Source organism: Pseudopodoces humilis, chromosome 9, assembly GCF_049639895.1.
Source record: "Pseudopodoces humilis isolate 2021_Gansu_Grassland_sample_001 chromosome 9, ASM4963989v1, whole genome shotgun sequence".
Classification (NCBI taxonomy): Eukaryota; Metazoa; Chordata; class Aves; order Passeriformes; family Paridae; genus Pseudopodoces; species Pseudopodoces humilis.
Window position 1 is genome coordinate 29,736,110 of NC_142208.1, and position 18,343 is coordinate 29,754,452.

Here is an 18,343-nt window from a genome sequence, read left to right on the forward strand (position 1 = left end):
ACTCAATGAAGTAGCACCAATGATTAAACTACATGTCCTACAAAAGTACTTCTTACTTATCTGTGGGTTTAAGGAAATCCAAAAAAAATCTGCAGGCTGTGATGGATGAGGGGCTGTCAGGAAGGGGAGGTGACAGCTGTAATATGGGCGCTAGAACAGCTCAAACAGCTAAGGAGAAATCATGTACCAGGGGGAGATTGGACTGTGACACAGAGGGTCCCTTCCAGGAGGGGACCCTGCCCTAAGAGATCCATCCCTAGCAGGACTTGAGATTAGACAATATTCAATTAACTTCACAACTGAGTGTTTTCAGCAAAATAAGCTACAGAAAGTACCAACTCCACGCTAACATGGTCTCGCCCTCCATGGTACAATACATACTTCTTCAATTATTTCTGCAAGTTTGCACCTCAGGTTTTCCAGTTCAATGGCCAAGGTCTTCTTTTCCTCATGAACAGACACGATTTGATCTCTCAGCTCTACAGTTTGAGGAAGGAAATGAAGAATATATTTTATTTGAAAAACAACAACAAAGGAAATGTCATAGCAATGCAAGCTGAGTATGAAACACCTGAACTACATATCAAGCATCAGTTGTAATCAAGGAACATCCTCAATAATTTATGAGCTTTGCATAAGTGTCAAGTAGCAGATCTATAACTGGGCCACAGTTTCGGATTTACTCTATTGAGGTAAGCTCCTTGTTCAGTCCTGCTGTCTTTATTTGCATTTTGAATGATTCATTTCCTGATATAACAGGGCCAATCCTGCCACCACAGAGGGTCCTCAGCCCTGCTCTTGAGACTGTCACATCACAGAGACTCTGGGATAGAGCAGTGGAAAGCAATTTTTAAGAAGCATCCTTTAAAACAAATTAATGCACTTCAATTCTTTTTGGATCATGAGTTTTTGTCACTAGGGAAATAAACAAAACAACAGGCAGTTAATACTTGGGAGGTTTTCACAGAAGAAATTGTCCTGAACAGCTGCCAATTTATACTCTTTGTAACATTATGTGAACAGAGTCAGAATATAACCTTTACTGATGGAAGAGCTAATGCTTGTAATTTTCCCCTCAGAATTTTTGCTCCTTAATTATTAAAATATGAAATAAATTAAATTCACAATGGAATAAAACATTTGATTATAATCACTTCTTAACAGGAGATCAGTTTGCATACATAATATATCAAGGTTTAGGTTAACATAAAATCACCAAAAAAATCAAAATTTATTGATAACATATTAGCTTTCAGTAAGTGCCCTCATTCCCCACCTGCTTCCCGTATTTCACAGCACTGCTGTTCATTGAATACCAGCCATGAGTTGAAAAAATTGTGGCTAATCAATTGCAGATGATGACGACATGCTGGATGTCATTATGTTTGGTCTCACATCTTGAAAATGTCCATTCTACACCAGCATCCCCCCTCTCAGTTCTGGAGCCTCAGATTTATTGTCCTCTAAATTAAAAACATACACTTTCCAAAGTAAATAGAAAGACCTGTTTTCACAGAATACTCTTGATACACATTGTCCATTTTACAGATTTGTGCTCTCCAGAGAAATCAATGCAGAAAAAGTCTCACTGAAATTTATTGAACTTGGATTAATTCTGGTTTTACAACACATGTATCAACCTCGCTATGCACAGAAGAAAGCATATCCACATACCACAGAGTACTTAAACATCATTTGTTGCTCCAAGTCAGAATAAAAAAAAAAAAGTGAAAGCCTTCTTTATAAGAAGTTAAACACTTAATCTCTCTTTCCACAAAATCCAGAATGTAGGCATTCCCCTTTTTTGGATACTATGACACAACAATACAAAAAAACCATGATGATTTCATCACTGGGATGAGAAGTAAGGCTGATTTTGGACAATGGAAATATTAACTGCCTTTCAAAAAAGAACCAGAAATTTCTGACCAAAAAAAAAAAAAAAAAAAAGAAAAGCCCAGATCTCTCTTATCAATCTATTTCCATGTTCTTCAGCTTTGCTGTTTTACCCAGTACAACAGTCTCTCTCTAGGCTGCTTGCTTGGTAACAGCTCTGGAACATGAATGAAGTTTGTGCATACAAAGGTACATAACAGAGAGTTTTGTCTGACAAGCTCTGAAATAATGACACTGCAGTTGTAGATGACCTTGTCCTTCTGCTCAACTTTCATTTTGTTAGGGGTTTTAGGAAATGTTTCCTTTACTGATTCGGTAACATTGAACTCTCTTAGCTGGGTAGATCTCATTTTCCTATTGCATTTAATTTCCTCTGCATGCTGTATATCCCCCATCATTTATGTTACACACTACCAGCCCACCATATTTTCACTCATTCCTGGAAATCCTTTGATTCTGGCCACTCCCAGAAGCTGACTTGGAACCAGATCAATCTCTGCTCCAAACCAACACTGCTGTTCTTCAGACAACTTCTGCCTTGCATGGTGGTGTAGGATCAGCAACAATGCTCACCTTTTATTTGCTGCTGACAGTGCACAGAACTGCATGATCCAGAGGTAGCTTCTGTATCCGTGGATGATTCATCCTCATCAATGTTAATCTCTTCAGTGATAATTTCTGGCCCCAGCTTGGCCATACAAAGCATACTAATTCTTTTCAAGGTTTTATTTTCTTTGTTCAGCTGAAAGGTGAGAAGTACAAACAGTAAGAAGCCAGTTAGTTCTGTCTTTAAGATACTGGACAAAGGAAAAAAGTCAACTGTTTTTTGTCCTTTATCATTAAAAGGTCTATAAAACAAAGAAGACAAAAGTAACATTAGATTAAGTTCCATTCAACATTAGAATGGATTGAAGATGGGGTGCTTGTCCACTTTTTCCTCTGAAAGGCTTGAATTCAACATGATGCTTTATCCATGACCTTTTTTCCTCTCTAGTACTTCTGTTTAATAAATACTGTGTAGGTTTAAATCAATCAACTATCAAGCTAACTTAATGCTACACAGGCTTTGTGATAGCTGTTTCAGCCCCCCACCTTTACACATGCACAAGGGGTCCCAACTGAAATGACCTGAAGAAGAGTTTGTGCCCCTGAAAGCTCATATGGTTTTCCAAGCTGGATCAATTGGTTAAATAAAAATTCTTACCTTCTCCTATACCCTATTTTGCTTATAAACTATAAATACAACACTACTACATTCTTAGTCACAACATAATTATCTCAAAATTCTTTTATTACTGTAGAGTCAACATGCACAAGATGAGAGCCATCTCATGAACCAAATCTTTATGGGTCAGAAACCGCTTTGGGCTGGATGCTTAAACACATGACTGGTTGGTGGATGGTACAGAAGAGATTCTAGAAGGCATCTCTGTCTTGATCAGGAAAAACTGGAGTCACTGCAAATGTTTAATTCTCATCATTTCTTTCACTGTCCTGCATCCAGACACCCCACAGCAGCAGTTCTCTGCAGGTGCAGCACAGCCCCAGGCTGTTCAGCTAAATGTCAGGGTGACTGCCCACCCACAAGCCAAGCATTCCTTGTGCTCAGGTTTAAGAATGAGACTCAATTTTCTACTAATGACACACCACATGCCCAAGTCAACACGGATGTCAGAAGCCCAATATCAAAGAAAACACACACTGTACAGTTCATCTGACCCCGAATTTTTAACTAAGCAATCTTTGATCCCCCTTATCCTCAGCCCTTCAACTAGGGGAGATTAGCCAAGAATTTCTTGTCTTGTTCCCAAAGAATGAAAGTGAACAAGTGGGGAGAGTGGTGTGAGGACCCCTACATGGTGCAGTGAGCTCACAGCCAAACAGCCCCGGGGAGCAAAGCGAGTCTTTGAACTGCCCTTGTACGCGCATTACAGGCAAAGTGCAGGGAAGACAAGTCGCATAAATGTGTTCATTTTCTTACTTATATGCTGATTGTCTATCTTATGAATTCTAATATAGTGTCATTATGCAAACAATTAAGTAAATACCTCCAGAAAGTACATTGCTAATGCATCTAAATTAAAGTGATTTCTTGCGGGTGTGATTTTTACCATATCTAAGGATGTACTTTGGGCAGAGAATGGGGAGGGAGGGGAAAAAAAAAAAGAAAAAAAAAAAGGCAGTCAGCATTGCTAATGAAATTTGGTTCAAAATTGCTGTAATCCATTTTCTGATGAAGTGGCTCAGATGCATTTTACACAACCAAAAATATATAAGAGAGATAAAAACATTCTTTAATAATAATGCACTTCTGATGAGATGGAATATAGAAAATTACACACTTGCTAAATTCATCAGACTAGACGCAATCAACAGAGCAGTGGAGGTCACCTTTCCCCTGCCCTTGCTTTGCTTTCATAAACAATCACCTGAAATGTAATGCAGTGGTTGACTTTTTCCATTTGATTTAGACACTGAAATGCTCATTATTGTTTTCACACAGAGGAGTTCTGAAACTTATTTTCCATTTAACCTAAATGCATATGAAAACTAGAGATCAGGATGCTAGTCCATGAAAATAGAAACTACATTAAAATGGGTATTTATTTTCTTCAAAGGCAGGAATGGTATTTTGCATCTCGCATCTGGCTATTAGTGTTTTGCCACTTCCAAACTACTTCACAGCTCCACAAGATTATACAGGAACATATATGGGTCATGCATACAATCTCAAGTTTGAAATAAATAAATAGATAAACAGGTGAATAAATAGATCAGAAAAACAGCATCACCATAATTCCTCTCACCTTAGAAGCCAAAGCCTCAGCACTTTCACGGCATGTCTTCTCGATTTCAAGATGGTTCTGAATACAGTTCACTTCCTCAATAACCATGTGAGAAACTAAGGGAAGAGTTCAAAAATTAGTCAATATTTTCCTGAGATTGACACATGCCTCCCATGATCAGAAATAGCATCTCTTCTTCTGCTAACTTTCATTGCAAGCATTTCAAACACAGGGAAGGACACAGATAATCTCCATAGACAGGAATTGTTCTGAGCATTGAATATTTGGGTTGTTCCTTTAAGAAATTCTCTCAAACCATGTTTGCAGCATTAGAGGAGCAACTGTAGAACTGAGTATAAACCTAGGAAGTAGAAGACCAGCAGTAGCCTTCTTGACCATCCTCATTCATCATCTTTGTTTCATCAACACTTGAGGAATCAGAATGACACCTTTAGGATAATCCCCTAAGATTGCCATCACGACATCTTCAGAAGTCTGGAACCCCTGTATTTTCAAACAGCAAGATTAACTCGGATGTATTACCAAGTTTCTTTTCACTTTCTGGGCTGTTTCTTATTGGAAACTTCTCCGTGCTTGAGCAGGCCCTAAAATGAGCACCAGAGTCTCACCTACCTTCATTGCTCACAACACAGATTCCAAAACACTCACAAAACGTTCCCTGAGACCAGGGCCAAGACTGGGCTGACTGCAGCTGGAATGCATGGCCGTACATGTGATGTCACAGCTGGAGGAACAGGAGACACATCTGTCCTCTGCACTTAGAGAATCCCTGTTACAATTGTGGATACACACCACTCTATCAAAAACAGGAAAAAGAGCAACCAAAAAGTTCTGGGAAAAATCTTGTTTTGTAACATAGGAGACCAAGGTGAATCAGGAAGAATTTAAAAGTACGGATACATTTTGTCTTGCAATTCCACTCAACTTCCAGCAGTATCTATGTACTTTAGTAGTGTTCAAAGTCTAAGGGACAGGTTTAAGGTTGCACAGTGGAGCAAAGCAGAGAACCCAAGAATAGTTTTCCATTTCTCAGGCTCATCAGTGCAATTCCCCCTTGGCTCCTGTCACCCTCATCCAATCCTGAACAGCAGCCTGGACCCTAATTCTGCAAATGACTGCATGGCACAAATTCCTCCTCAGCCCAGTGTCAGGATTTCAATGCACAGAAAGGAACTACTTGGCAGCTGAACAACACTTTGGGGCAGGAACAAGGCTGGAAAATACAGAGTATTTTTTTCTAGCATTTCCCTTCCCTTCCATCAAGGTAAGCTTTAAAACCTAGGGATTTTATACCACTGGGTAGAGTGGTACAAAATTTCCCACTTCCAAGAGTTTTGACCAAAGACTGAAAAGAGAGATTTAAGCTCTCTTTGATATACAGAGGTCATTTTATTGTCTACAAAACAGGACTTCATGATAGAAAAAAGAAGGCCATTAACAAATGTTATTTATGCAGCTTTATACTTAATATCAACTGAATTTTTCATTATTAAAGTCTTGTTGTAGAGGAAACCAGCAACACATTGGTTTGCTGAGGAGCTGCAGGAAACATACAAAATCTACAAAAACAGAAAAGGCACGGCATTGAATTGGTAAATCTTGGTCTAGAAACTATATCCACATGAAGTCTTCCACCAGCAGAGCAACCAGACCTCTTTCTTTGATTGTCTTTTTATTTCCATTTCTCCTGACTAAGGAGAAATTACCTGCTCCAAATGTGCCGTACCAGCTGCTACATTTAATTTGAGAGGAAAAGTTTCAGGTAGTATATCTCCCTATGTCTTTCTGGTATTATTCTACGGAGCCCTAGAAGCTTTGAGCAGTGATGGATGGAATGTTTTGGGCTGGATGAAGGAGCAGTGGAGATGCAGAGCTGCTCTCATTTTGCAGACAGGAATCTGAGGGCCTCAAGCAAGGCTAAAGTTAGGAAACAAGGATCGGGCTCTCATGGCAGAACTAGGGATTACTCTTGGTTCATTTAAACTTAATTAACCTGCAATTATGATTAACTCAGGGGAAAAAAGTCTTCCCAAATTAAATACAAAAAATATATTATTTCCTAAGTCTGTCTAAAGTTCTTATTATGTTAATATTAATATTCATAAAGAAGCACTAAGTGGCCTGAAACGTCTCTAACCTTGACAGTTTTTTTCAGGGGTAATAATAATCCGCAGCAAATGCAGGCCAACCAAAAACCACTTAACTAATTAGTAGTTGCAGTCACCGAGAAAACATGAATCAACACTGTTATTACAAGTGGCACATTTGAGTGGCATCTAATTATGACTTGATGAGCACGATACTTGCATTATCAACATTACTACTGCATCCCATCAGGGACTAAAAGCCGCTGATGGCATTGACTGCGAGAAACTCCCCCTCAATGGTACTGCAGCACCCAACAATCTCCTTGGCAGGGGCACCCTCACTAAATGACATGTTAAGCATAATTACTGGTAGACATTGTAAATAAACAGGATTGGAAGTGAAAATTGTACCAAGTGCATAAGACACAATCTGACACATTGGAAGTGGCAGCCTTAATTGAGAGTTTCTTTGACTGCTCAAGATCATTTCAACTGCATTTCTCGGAGGACAGTGATTATAACTGTGGAGACAGACGGCATAATGGTATCAGCACTGCTGACAGAGCAGTGAATTAAATTGTATCTGCTGTTGTGTGAAAGCCTTGATGAGAGGTACAGATCCTTAGTGGTCTTATCATTATAACACAATGGTCATGTTGTCATCAACCTTGCTGGCTCCAATTGAAAAGAAATGATTGTGTGTTGAAGCTTTCCCCCCCACCACCACCTTCTATCTCTTGTGCTCAATAGAACCAATTTTCAGAGAGCTATGAAATCACGCAATAGGGCCTAAAATGCAGCTGCTTGGCATACAAACGGGGCCCCATTAAACTGGAATCACACACAATATGTGTTTATGCCAGGAGAACAAATAGAAGCTGAGTACAGGCCAAGTTTATTCACAGACACAAAGCCAATGTAGCTCTTCATCAATATAATTGCCTTTTATATTGTCGTTTAAATAATGGGCTCTATTATTGCTTTAAAATCCTAATATTCCTGGCATTTTATCACTATGTTTACAAGGTATGTCCTTTAAAAATGTGAAAGGAAGATAAAAGAAACCTATAAAATCTTACAACATCAAATACTACCTCAAATTTTAAGTCTTAACTACTTGACATTTTCTGCCACACTCCAGTATTCCTCATATCATAACAAAAACAAAACAGGCAGCCATTTTTCCAGAGGAATTATACTTCTTAGAGAACATTCTTCCCTCACAGAACAGTTACCCAAGATCATTCAAGGCAGTAGACAACTCCTGTTGATTTCAGATTATCCTCCATAACTGTATCACACAAACTATTATAAAACAGAAGTGAGCAAATTCCTCTATTAACACAGTCACACAAAAGTACAGACCATGTGATTTCCTTCTCCTGCATTAACTTCATCCACATTTCTGATGCTTCATCGTGCAGTTCACTGTACTGGCACAAACCAGACATAACAGACCACAATCCCATTGTAATTGTCTCTTCTAAGGAGCTATTCCACTAGGATACTTCCATTCCCATTAGATGTGCTTTGTTGCTTCCAGACACCATACGGTTTCAATAGAACCATTACATAAAAGTGTAAAACTGAATATTGATGTTCTCACAGCCCAGACGAGATAGAACTCGCTCTATAAATTACCAATGAGAACAGTTCATCCTAAAAATCTTTCCAGGTGTGTCTGTGCTTAAAATAGTATTAATCCTTCATGAAAAAAAAAAAAAATCCCATTATCATTATTATTATTATTATAAGGAAACAAAGCAACAGCATCAAATCCCACTCACTTCAAGCATGCATCATTCCAAAAGTCACTTGCAGAATCCAGGTGAGAAAGAGCCACATTTGCACCACTTTATTTTCACCTCTTTGCACCTTGAGTACAGCATTTGTACTCTCTACCTGTGCCAGAGAGTACAAATGCTGTGACAGTATTTATTCTGACTGTGGGCAAAGTCTCACTGGATTTAGCTCCTTAAACTCAGCTTTCAAGGAGAAACAGCAAGTGGACCTGATTCTCAGCATTTTTAACACTGTTGTAGAGTGTGCAGAACTATGTTCATAATTGTCTACATCAAGAAAACCCCACTGACATTATCAGCTTACTTTTCTGAAACTCCTCCAGCTTTTTGACAGCCTCATCTCGTTCTTGCTTGATTTTGTCACACTGTAGGAGAAAAGAAAATTGAAATGAAACACTGATCCCAGTTATTTAATTAGCAGTCACAACATGCAAAATCAACCAAGATCAATTGCAGCACAATGATGTACAGAAGCCTATCAAAGCATTTCTTTTTCCTTTCAGCCATGTAAGATTGATGGAAATTATGCATAAAAAATTCATTACTCAGAATATTTCCTAGCCAAACTGGCATGCTGTACTTGATTTAGGTTCTGATTCAGAGCTACTCTGGAAATATTTTAAAGAGACATATCATCCAAAACTGATATAAACAGTTATCCATGTTACACCAACAGTAGAACCAATACTTTGCATGCCAAAAATAGGCTTTAAGTCTAGTTTCTTTAACAGAAATGGACTCAGAAAAGAGGCCTACATTTCTATACCCACCATGTGCAAGGAAAACCTCAAAGCCAATCATCAGGGACATGCTGTTTGATTTCATTACATCATGAGCAAAGTTTCAGCTTTGTAGAGAGAAAGGCACTCCTTTTCATGCTTTAAGGAGTTCCCATCACCCCACTTTTATTAATTTTGTGGTTATTGCTAACACTACACAGGCCCGCAATCACTGATCTTATGATGGAACGGTTTCTTCAAAAAGAAAGAATAAAACATATGTTAAATAGAGTTCTCTAAGAAAACCCATTCTTTAAGTCAATGAAAGAACTCAAAGAAATGAGTAAAATTCACAAGAGACACAGTCAGTGATTAACCACAGTGTGAAAAACACATGACCAAGGGGGAAGTATGACAGGCACACAAGGTGCCTTACACACACATCCTTCCTCACATGCGGCTGAGCATGTTCACAGCAATAAATCAACCCAAGACCATGAGTTAACTTCTGGAAGAGATCTGTGTGACTGAGCTCCTTACAGTGCAATTCTAATTACAAGGATGCTGGCCACTGGAACAGAACTGGGTTTAAAAAAAAAAAAAAAACAATCCTGAAATGATTTTGCTCGATTTTCAGTTTTTCCACATGAGGAGCCACTTTGAGTTAGCTGGGAAAGGAGCCTGCTGTTAAGCAACAAGAAGGGAGAGAGTCTGATTCAAAGGCAGCCAAATTCAAGAGAATTCTTCTATCAGCTACAGAGGATCTTGGACGAGACCCAAAGAAGGATCTGCTCTTGGGCAAGGCGAGGACGCCACTGCTGTTGGCTCAGGGGCAGCTGATGGCTATCCGTGGGAGCAAAAGGAGCTGCACTCAACAAGCAATCTCTCTTCTCATGGCGCTGGGGTGATGAGTCTTCAAGGGACAGGGGCTGAGGAGGGGGACAGGTCAGTCACCAGCTGCTGTAAGGACTGTTAAACAAGGCAGAGCTGCAGAAGGAGCAAAGCCGTGCTGAGCAAGCAGCACCAGACGAGGACTCACCGTTTCCTGGGCCCTGTTAACAAAGAACCTGTCAAGAGAATCTTGCAGAGGAAAGGTGGGGAAGGGAAATCTGTGCATGAATCTTGCTGCTCTGTGCCCTCCCTGTTTCCTCAGTGAAAGTTTGCATTACCTTCATGGCAGAAGTGCAGCCTAAGAGCAGGAGGTAGTGAAAGACACAGAAAGCGTTTCTGGCTGTTCTGCAGAGCGCAGCTCTGCCGCGAAAGGGGAATTGGTGAGAGCTGCTTCCTCCTCGGACCTCCCCAGAAAGACACTGGAGCCACACTGACATACTTCACCCACGGACATTGCTGCACACTGAAAGCTTTCAGCCCACTGCACATTAAGTGAGCAAATGCCTTTAGTGTTCAGTTTAAAAACCAGGAACATTAGCATTTTAAGGATCTCATCTGTTGCCTGTTAAAGTCAACAACCTCCCTACTGATGGAAACCTTGATGTAGAGGACACAGCACACTCCCTTATCCCAACAGCAGGAAAAACGCCTTTTAAAATCCTCCAGGCAGCACGCTGTAAGGCAAAGCAGCTTTCCCTGTGCAGTGAAAAGGAGAAGTTAAATGACCTATTCCACTTCACCTCGAGTGCTATTTGCAGAGAGAGCTCCATTTGGACCACGGCAAGCTGACTATTCTCCTCCTAACTGCGACATTTCTCTGCACAATCAGGGTCTCTAGGCTTGGGTCTCTGCAGAGCAATTCCTGTTCCCAGTTGCAGTTTTCTCAATACCTTCCTTTTGCTGCTACTGTGCTTCAGAATGAAAGAGGAGGAAGAAAAGGAGAGCAGGAGATTGCTGCCCTTGCTGAAATGATCAATGGAAAGCACTTTGCCTTCTGTCTTGCAATCAGAGCCATGCAAGCAGAGCTGTTACAGGTCCTTCCAAAAAAATACCCTAGTTAATCTTCTAAAAACTAAAAAAATTTGAGATTTTAACTACTTAAACAGTTTCAAATTTGAAATTACACAAAGATAAAAAGCCTATAAACTATGTTTCATAATAAAAAATACTGTCACTCTTCAAAATAAATTGACCTTACCTTTAAAACTGAAAAGTTAAAAAATCAAAATTTAGACATATGAGCTGCTCATAAAATGCTCCACAGAAGTCTTAGAAGTTCATAACCATCTCGCTTTTCAAAAAAAGCAATTTGAGGCATACACAATAGAATAATTAATGGGCAAAAGTATCACTATTCCTAAAGATTAAAAGGCAAATAGCATAACATTTCTATAAAATTTACTGTTCACCTTCCACATTCAAGCACATGCAACTGCTGAGGAGAAACAGTTTTCATGTATTTACTAAGCTTCCCCTTTTCAGTGTTAAGAGATAGCTCCAAACTAAAGAGTACCCTTAAATAAAAATTAAAAAGTTTGTAGCTCCTTGATTGCCAGTCATTTTCTGTTTTTAACTTGAGTTCCAGTTTCTCTGCAAAGTAAAATAAGCATTTATTCTGTTTTATTTAATGTATCTAGTATTAGTAATCTAATATTTATACCACGATTATCTCACTTATAAAAACCCCAGCAATATAAACAGACAATACTGCAGTCCTGAACTGGCTACAGGAGTCAGTGAGAATATCCTAGCAGTAAAAATGCATTGCATCTGTATTTTTAGAAATTAAAAGTCCAGTTGCAAAAATTAATTTTGTGAATAATTCCATACATTCTTCATCTTTGCAGGCACTAGTTCAGAAGGTTTGTTGATTCCACTTCTTTCAGATTTTAGCCTTCTAGGTACCCAATACACAAGACGATACTTTAATTTCTAGTTTCTTGTCTATTCTCTACTAACAGGTTTCTTTTTTGCCAACTATTTTGCACATAAGCTCCTACAGACTTCTGTAAAAGGCCTTCAAAGGGCAAAAACAACAGGGAGATTGTTCAGTCCAGATATTAAGATGCAAGAAGTTCACGTAGTAGTCATACAGTCAATTAAACCATTGCTAAGCAACACAAGACACAATTCTTACCCATTTACACAGACTGTGAAATGTATGCAGATTTAATGCTTGCTCTAAAATTATGAGTTTGGTGCAGTGCTCAAAAGTATCCAATGACATCTGTAATAGTCAGAGAAACAATGAGCAGGTCATCAAGGCAGAACCCCTTCCCCATTCCTACTTGGTGACAAAACATAGAATCCACTCCATCCGTGTGCTTTAACAGAGCAAACACCATGAATGATGTATCAGAGATACACTATTACACCTACTGTTTGGGATAGCTGTCTTGGTTTTTTTTTCCCCTACTGGCAGCATGACAAAACACTGTCAAAACCAGCGTTCAGAGTCATTTCTGTCTGATTAGCAAGTAGTCAAATATTTATTCATGATCTGACTCTTGAATATGTCAGAACTGCATATTAAGTTACCCACATTTGTGTGCAGCTGAACAGTTATCCATTTTTGGGGGGTTGATATGAATGTTTTGTTGGCTACATCAATAAAAAAAGGTGACCTAAGAGATGTAATCTGCCAAAATAATTTTGGCTCCATTGTTTCTAAAAGTATTTAAAAACATGAACAAAAAATGTCTGGGGAAATGTTGTTAGAAGCTTCACCAGTGATCTCCAAATTGGCAGCTTGGCAAGGCAATGAGGAAGAGACACTGTGGATCAAAGATCTTGTATTTTGCTGTTGAATTTTCATGGTTATTAGCATCCCTTTAAAGCAGCAGTGCTTTGAACAAAGTAACCCATATAAAAGTCAATTTACTTCCTAATTTTAAGAAAAAATATGGAACAAAGAGCATAGATTTTCAAAAATTTAAATTATATCTTAAGTTAGCTGCCCATTATCCACTAAGTTCCACATGTCTAATGGAAATTAGGACAATTTCTGCATGAACAGCTCATCTTTCAGAGCCATACAAGTACAGTAGTGACTTAGAAAAGTTTTCCATCAAGTGTACCAAAAGCACGTACACACAAGACTGCTATTTAATTCTTCTGTGGCACCTTCCACACACAGTCTGCAAGACACCTGCTAAAAAAATCAACTTCTCATTCTCCTGTTGATGTAATTACGTGACCACAATTGATACAGAGGCCATTTGCTGACATTCACAGTGACAGAGAGTGGCAGAAACTGGAACAGAAATCACCCACAACTTCCCAGACCCACAGGCAGATAAAGCCTGTGCTACATTTTTCCAGTAGCAGGTTTGATCCTGCAAAGCACAAACTAAGATACAAAGCAAGAGATGGTATAGACCTTTAGGATTACTCTGCCCTGCCATAACACAAGAATAGTTTCTTCCAGTATTGGCACTGGAAAAAAATATAACCATGAACTCTGTATCAGTAGATTTTTTTTTTTAATTTTTTTGTGGAAGAAATGCACTTAAAGCCTCACACTTAACCACTTGAATCCAAACGCTTGAACAATGAACCGTGAACTGCTTACAACAAGCACATCAATTTGCAGGATGGAGTTTATGAAGGGAGAAAACTTGCAGAACGACTGAAAATCCAACTCTGAGCACATGGCTAACTGATTTGCTCAGCTGGGAACACAATTCTCAAGCACTCAGGCTTGGAGGACTTTCGGGTGTTACGCAAGTATTCTGAAAAAGTTCAAAGCAGCCTCCAGATGAAACGCACAGGAGTAGCTAGAGATATGCAGCTGTAGGAAAGAAGTCTTGTGAGAGGAGCAAGGAGGCAAGAAGAGAAGAATGGAAGAAACAAGCTCAGAACATCTCATTCCATCTCAATTTCAGAAATAAAATTTTTCATTTAAATTCCCTTTGAAGAAAAAAAACTTTAATAAAAATGTAGCTCAGGGAAGTCTCCCCATTCCTCCCTTCCCAAGCTAAACAAAGCTTTGCCGAAGAAACACCAAAGCTGGTATGACTAGGGTTCAGGGCAAAGCTGGGAGCCTGTTTTTCATGGGATGTACTCATGCCCTAGCAGGGCACTCTCCACGTGTGATAGAAGCTAACAGCCAGCACGGGACAAACTAAAGGAAGAGAGCAGTGCAGGACAGGATGCTGAAATCACTCCCTGCAATCACAGGCTGCAAATGGTTTGGAGACTGCAAGAGAAACCTGCCCAGGTGTCAAACATGCTCCTACACAACCCTCCCTTTCTGCTGTCAGAGACAGCATTCTGGGCCAGATGGAATCTTGGTGTAACTCAGTTTTATTCTCATTTTCTTCTGAGCATTTCTTCCAAACAGCAAAGACAAAGGACAGATTTCCTGGGATATCCAAGACATTGGTGAAGGACAGCAGAACAGGAATGCAACAACAACCGAAGTGAAAAGGACAAAGAGGTTGAAAGATAGGAGGGAATGAAGCACAATATGCTGACCTCAGTAGAAATACACATAATCTTTGCCAAATCATAAGTGAACATAAGTTTCAAATTTTCTTTAACAATAAGAAGAGAGTTAAGGACAAGATCTTCTCAATACAGACTTGAATTGAAACATTTGTATCTAAAAATAACCCTTCCAAAAAGATTTCAGAAGAAGCTGAATTAAACCTACAGTCTTGGCAGCTAACAGGAATTTGAAAAACTAACAGGTTTCTTACATCTTCAGCTCACACTCGAGAAAGGAGAATTTTGGTTACAATACAGTGTAGCACTGACTCCCCTGCATTCCTCCCTACCTTCAGAAACCATATTCCTACACTCTGAATGTTCAGAAGCTGAGGGAAGTTCTCTTTTTTTCATTTCAGCAATTAAGTCCCCTGTGCAAATGAAGGCATAATAAAACAAGACTTAAAGAGAAACAATTTTATCTGAACACATGACTTGGTCTATGCTCCCACTGTAATCACAGGCAAACTTGGTAGAGCAGCAATCACTTAAAATATATTTACAGGAACTCTTCTGGAGTGGGACAGACAGAACAGTTGTGAGAGCTGCATTCACTGCTCCTTAAAACATATAGGTATAAGTAATATTTAGTATTAGCATGTAACAGTGAACTCAAAAAAGCAGTCAACAATCTGCCACAGTCCACAAGGTATCTAGTATTTAGCATTTCAATATTAAATGAATTATTGATATATACAAACCTCTTCTTTTTTTTTCTTATTTTCTGCTCTAAGCTCTTCATATTCGCCAATAGCTACACAAGAAAAAAAAAAGAAAAAAGTTAATATAGCAGTACCTCTTTGCAAATTAGCTCTCCATTTGATTAAATTGAAAACACTTCTGTTTGTCTACATGGACTTCTTAAATAACATGGGTCATAAATTTCATTAATAGCCTATTAATATCCTATGAACTGGATAGCCTTCTAGAATTGAAGCAATTAGGAAGTGTCTGAAAAAGATGGTAGCTCCCAAAACAATCAATTTTTGGTCAATGTAGAGTTAAACAACCTTATTGATTGAGTTCAAAAATTACAAGGTGAATATACTGGTTTGCAGTGACCCTTTTAAACCCACACTGGCTCAGGTTACAGATCAATCCTAGAAAGAATGGTTGGTGCAATATATGGGTACCTGCAGAGTAGCTGATCTGTGCACCAGTAAAACCAGGATCTCCTATCCATCCCTTTCCTTTGTCCCCACTTCTCCTTATGAACCCAAAATTCCTATCCACCACCCATGCACAAAAAGCAAGAAAAAAAAACAACCAAAAAGCCAACAGATTAACAACCAAGAGACCACACTGATGCACCAAATTTATTTCCTACACAGGAGCTCAAAGGCTGTCTACACCTCTTGGTCACTGCTCCACTGTCAAGCTATTCCCTGCTCCCTTCAGGAAAATAAGGCAAGAGACTTCTACCATCCAGATGCAAGAAAGGGAATGAAAACTGTACCAACAGACACAACTCGAGTTTCTTCATACTTGAAAACTGCTTGTGTTTGCTCACCTTTAAAGCAAAGTCATTCTTGCCATTGGATACTTTACAAATGACTGAAAAATGTAAATAGAGATTTGCCCCACCCTCGGCAGCTCTCTTCACACACTCCATGAATGGAGAACTCTGAATAATTAGCCCTGAAGGAAAAAATATCAGAATATTCTGGGCTAGAGCTCTCAACCCACCCAAAACATTTTCTCAGCCAACCCTGCTCTTACTTAAAAGAGTAAAACCCCAAAACAGCCAACATGAGTGAACACAGCATGTTCCTTCACAACAGTGACCTGGCTTATTAACCAACTACTCACTCCACAGCTCAGCTGGCCAGAAGGGACTGTCCTGGAAACATATCAAGGCCTTTTATCAGTATTAAATTAAGTAGGTAACTTCGTATGCAGAAGCTCCTTTAATTATAACTTAGTCTTTTGACTTTCAGTTGTGAACCTGTGTCTCCTGAACCTGAATTTGCTAACAAAATGTAAGTATTATCTAAATTAGATGTTTTATATATTAGGTACTTACCATGTCTAAAAAGCACTTATTACTAAAACAAGGCCGTAAGGGTAAAAGTATATAATGACTATAATTCACAATGAACAACAGGAAAGACACCTTCATTTACATAGAGTGGGGTGGTGACTCTTCTTACTTTTTCATTAAAAAAAATAATCGACCCCTTTCCTAAAGCTGCTTATCAAAAAACACAAATTAAAGAAAAAATCCCCAAACTTTAAAAATGCTACATGCATATACTTTAGTATTTATATTGCAAACCAGGGTGGCCTTCAAGTCAACTGAGAGCCATTCCATGACAAATCAGTAAGTAATGCCACTTGAGGATTTCAAATCTACTTATTTACTCAAAAAATAAGTAGAGCTGTCAAAGGAAGCAAGTGTCACTCCACTGCTTCTGCTTCCATACCTCGGACCAGGCAAGTCTTTACTGGTACAGGCAAGAGAAAGAGCTGATGGTGCAAGAAGTCCTCTGCTCTGGATGAAAGAAGCTATCCTGATTAAGTCATATTTTGTTGGTAGTAAACTAACACCTGGCTTTTTGGATATGTCATTAGAGACAGAATTACCACTGTCAGCACCAGAAGCTTTAATGGAATTGCTGCCACCACATTGCTCCTCCCAGTGTACAGGGAATAGGAAGAATCAGGCCAAGAATGTGGTAAAAAACTCCTGAACAACAATGGCCTCCTACATGTACAGAACACACAAGACTGTGAAGTGCTGTCAAAAGGATAAAAAAAAAAAAAGCCAAAAAGGATCCATTTTTCCCTTGTTCACTGTTTTAGGATCAAAGATCCCTTCAGCTAAATCCAACTAATCATATTTCAACAGGATACAAGTAAGGCACCAGCCAGGTGTAAATTATTTTCAAGTAGTGCCTGGGTAGCATTTTGAACACCTCCTTTTGTTAGGGGGAATGTATGGGACAGCATTACACTCATCACTTCACAATGACTCCAAATCTTGACTCACAATACACAAACCTATTAGCAGACCTAAAGTTTACTTGGGCAAACCAAGCTTTTGGTCAGATATCAGTTGCATTAGCTGAAACCTACACGGCTCAATTACCTAACAGTTGTTAAAAAAATAAACAAATAAAAATCACCTGTGTAAGTATACAAAGATAAGGTACAAATACTGTAAGTCACCTCCTGCATCTATGTTCCCATATGCCTTGATTTTACTCAGATCTGTGAAAGTGTGTACAAGTAAATTTAATTAAACCCCAAATTTACATCTTGCAGTCTTACAGCTTCCTTGAAAAAACAGGCCAGGAAAACTAAACACACCACTGCCTGATAAAGACCAACCACTAAGTTCACACCAAAAGATTTGCCTTCAAAAGTTTCTGAAAAAAAAATAAAAGATAGGGTTCAACACAAGAAATTGTACTGGGAGAAACATCTGAACTCTTAATACGCTCAAGCAGGATGGGTTCTGCTGGGGAATAATGGCTGCTGTGTATGAAGATATCCACAAAGGAACATGGGGAAAAATAAATAATAGACAACTATAAATTAAAAAATAAATTATAGGTGACTATAGAGGGGAAGACAGCAGCCAACAAGGTGCCCTAAGAAATTCCTCTGCCCATAAAAATTACCCATCTGCCACAAAGTAAAATAAATTTGTC

At 38.9% G+C, this 18,343-nt stretch overlaps 1 protein-coding gene across 1 annotated transcript in view; it reads right to left on the reverse strand.

Annotated features, from left to right (window-relative positions):
• Positions 1 to 18,343, reverse strand: part of SHTN1 (shootin 1) — a 54,017-nt gene that overhangs the window by 31,715 nt on the left and 3,959 nt on the right. Inside the window, exons 2-6 of the mRNA XM_005520774.3 lie at positions 15,392 to 15,444; positions 8,897 to 8,957; positions 4,704 to 4,798; positions 2,470 to 2,638; positions 382 to 479 (exon numbers count right to left, since the gene is read on the reverse strand). Of these exons, the coding sequence (XP_005520831.1) occupies positions 382 to 479; positions 2,470 to 2,638; positions 4,704 to 4,798; positions 8,897 to 8,957; positions 15,392 to 15,444 (476 nt within the window). The remainder of the gene's footprint in view (positions 1 to 381; positions 480 to 2,469; positions 2,639 to 4,703; positions 4,799 to 8,896; positions 8,958 to 15,391; positions 15,445 to 18,343) is intronic.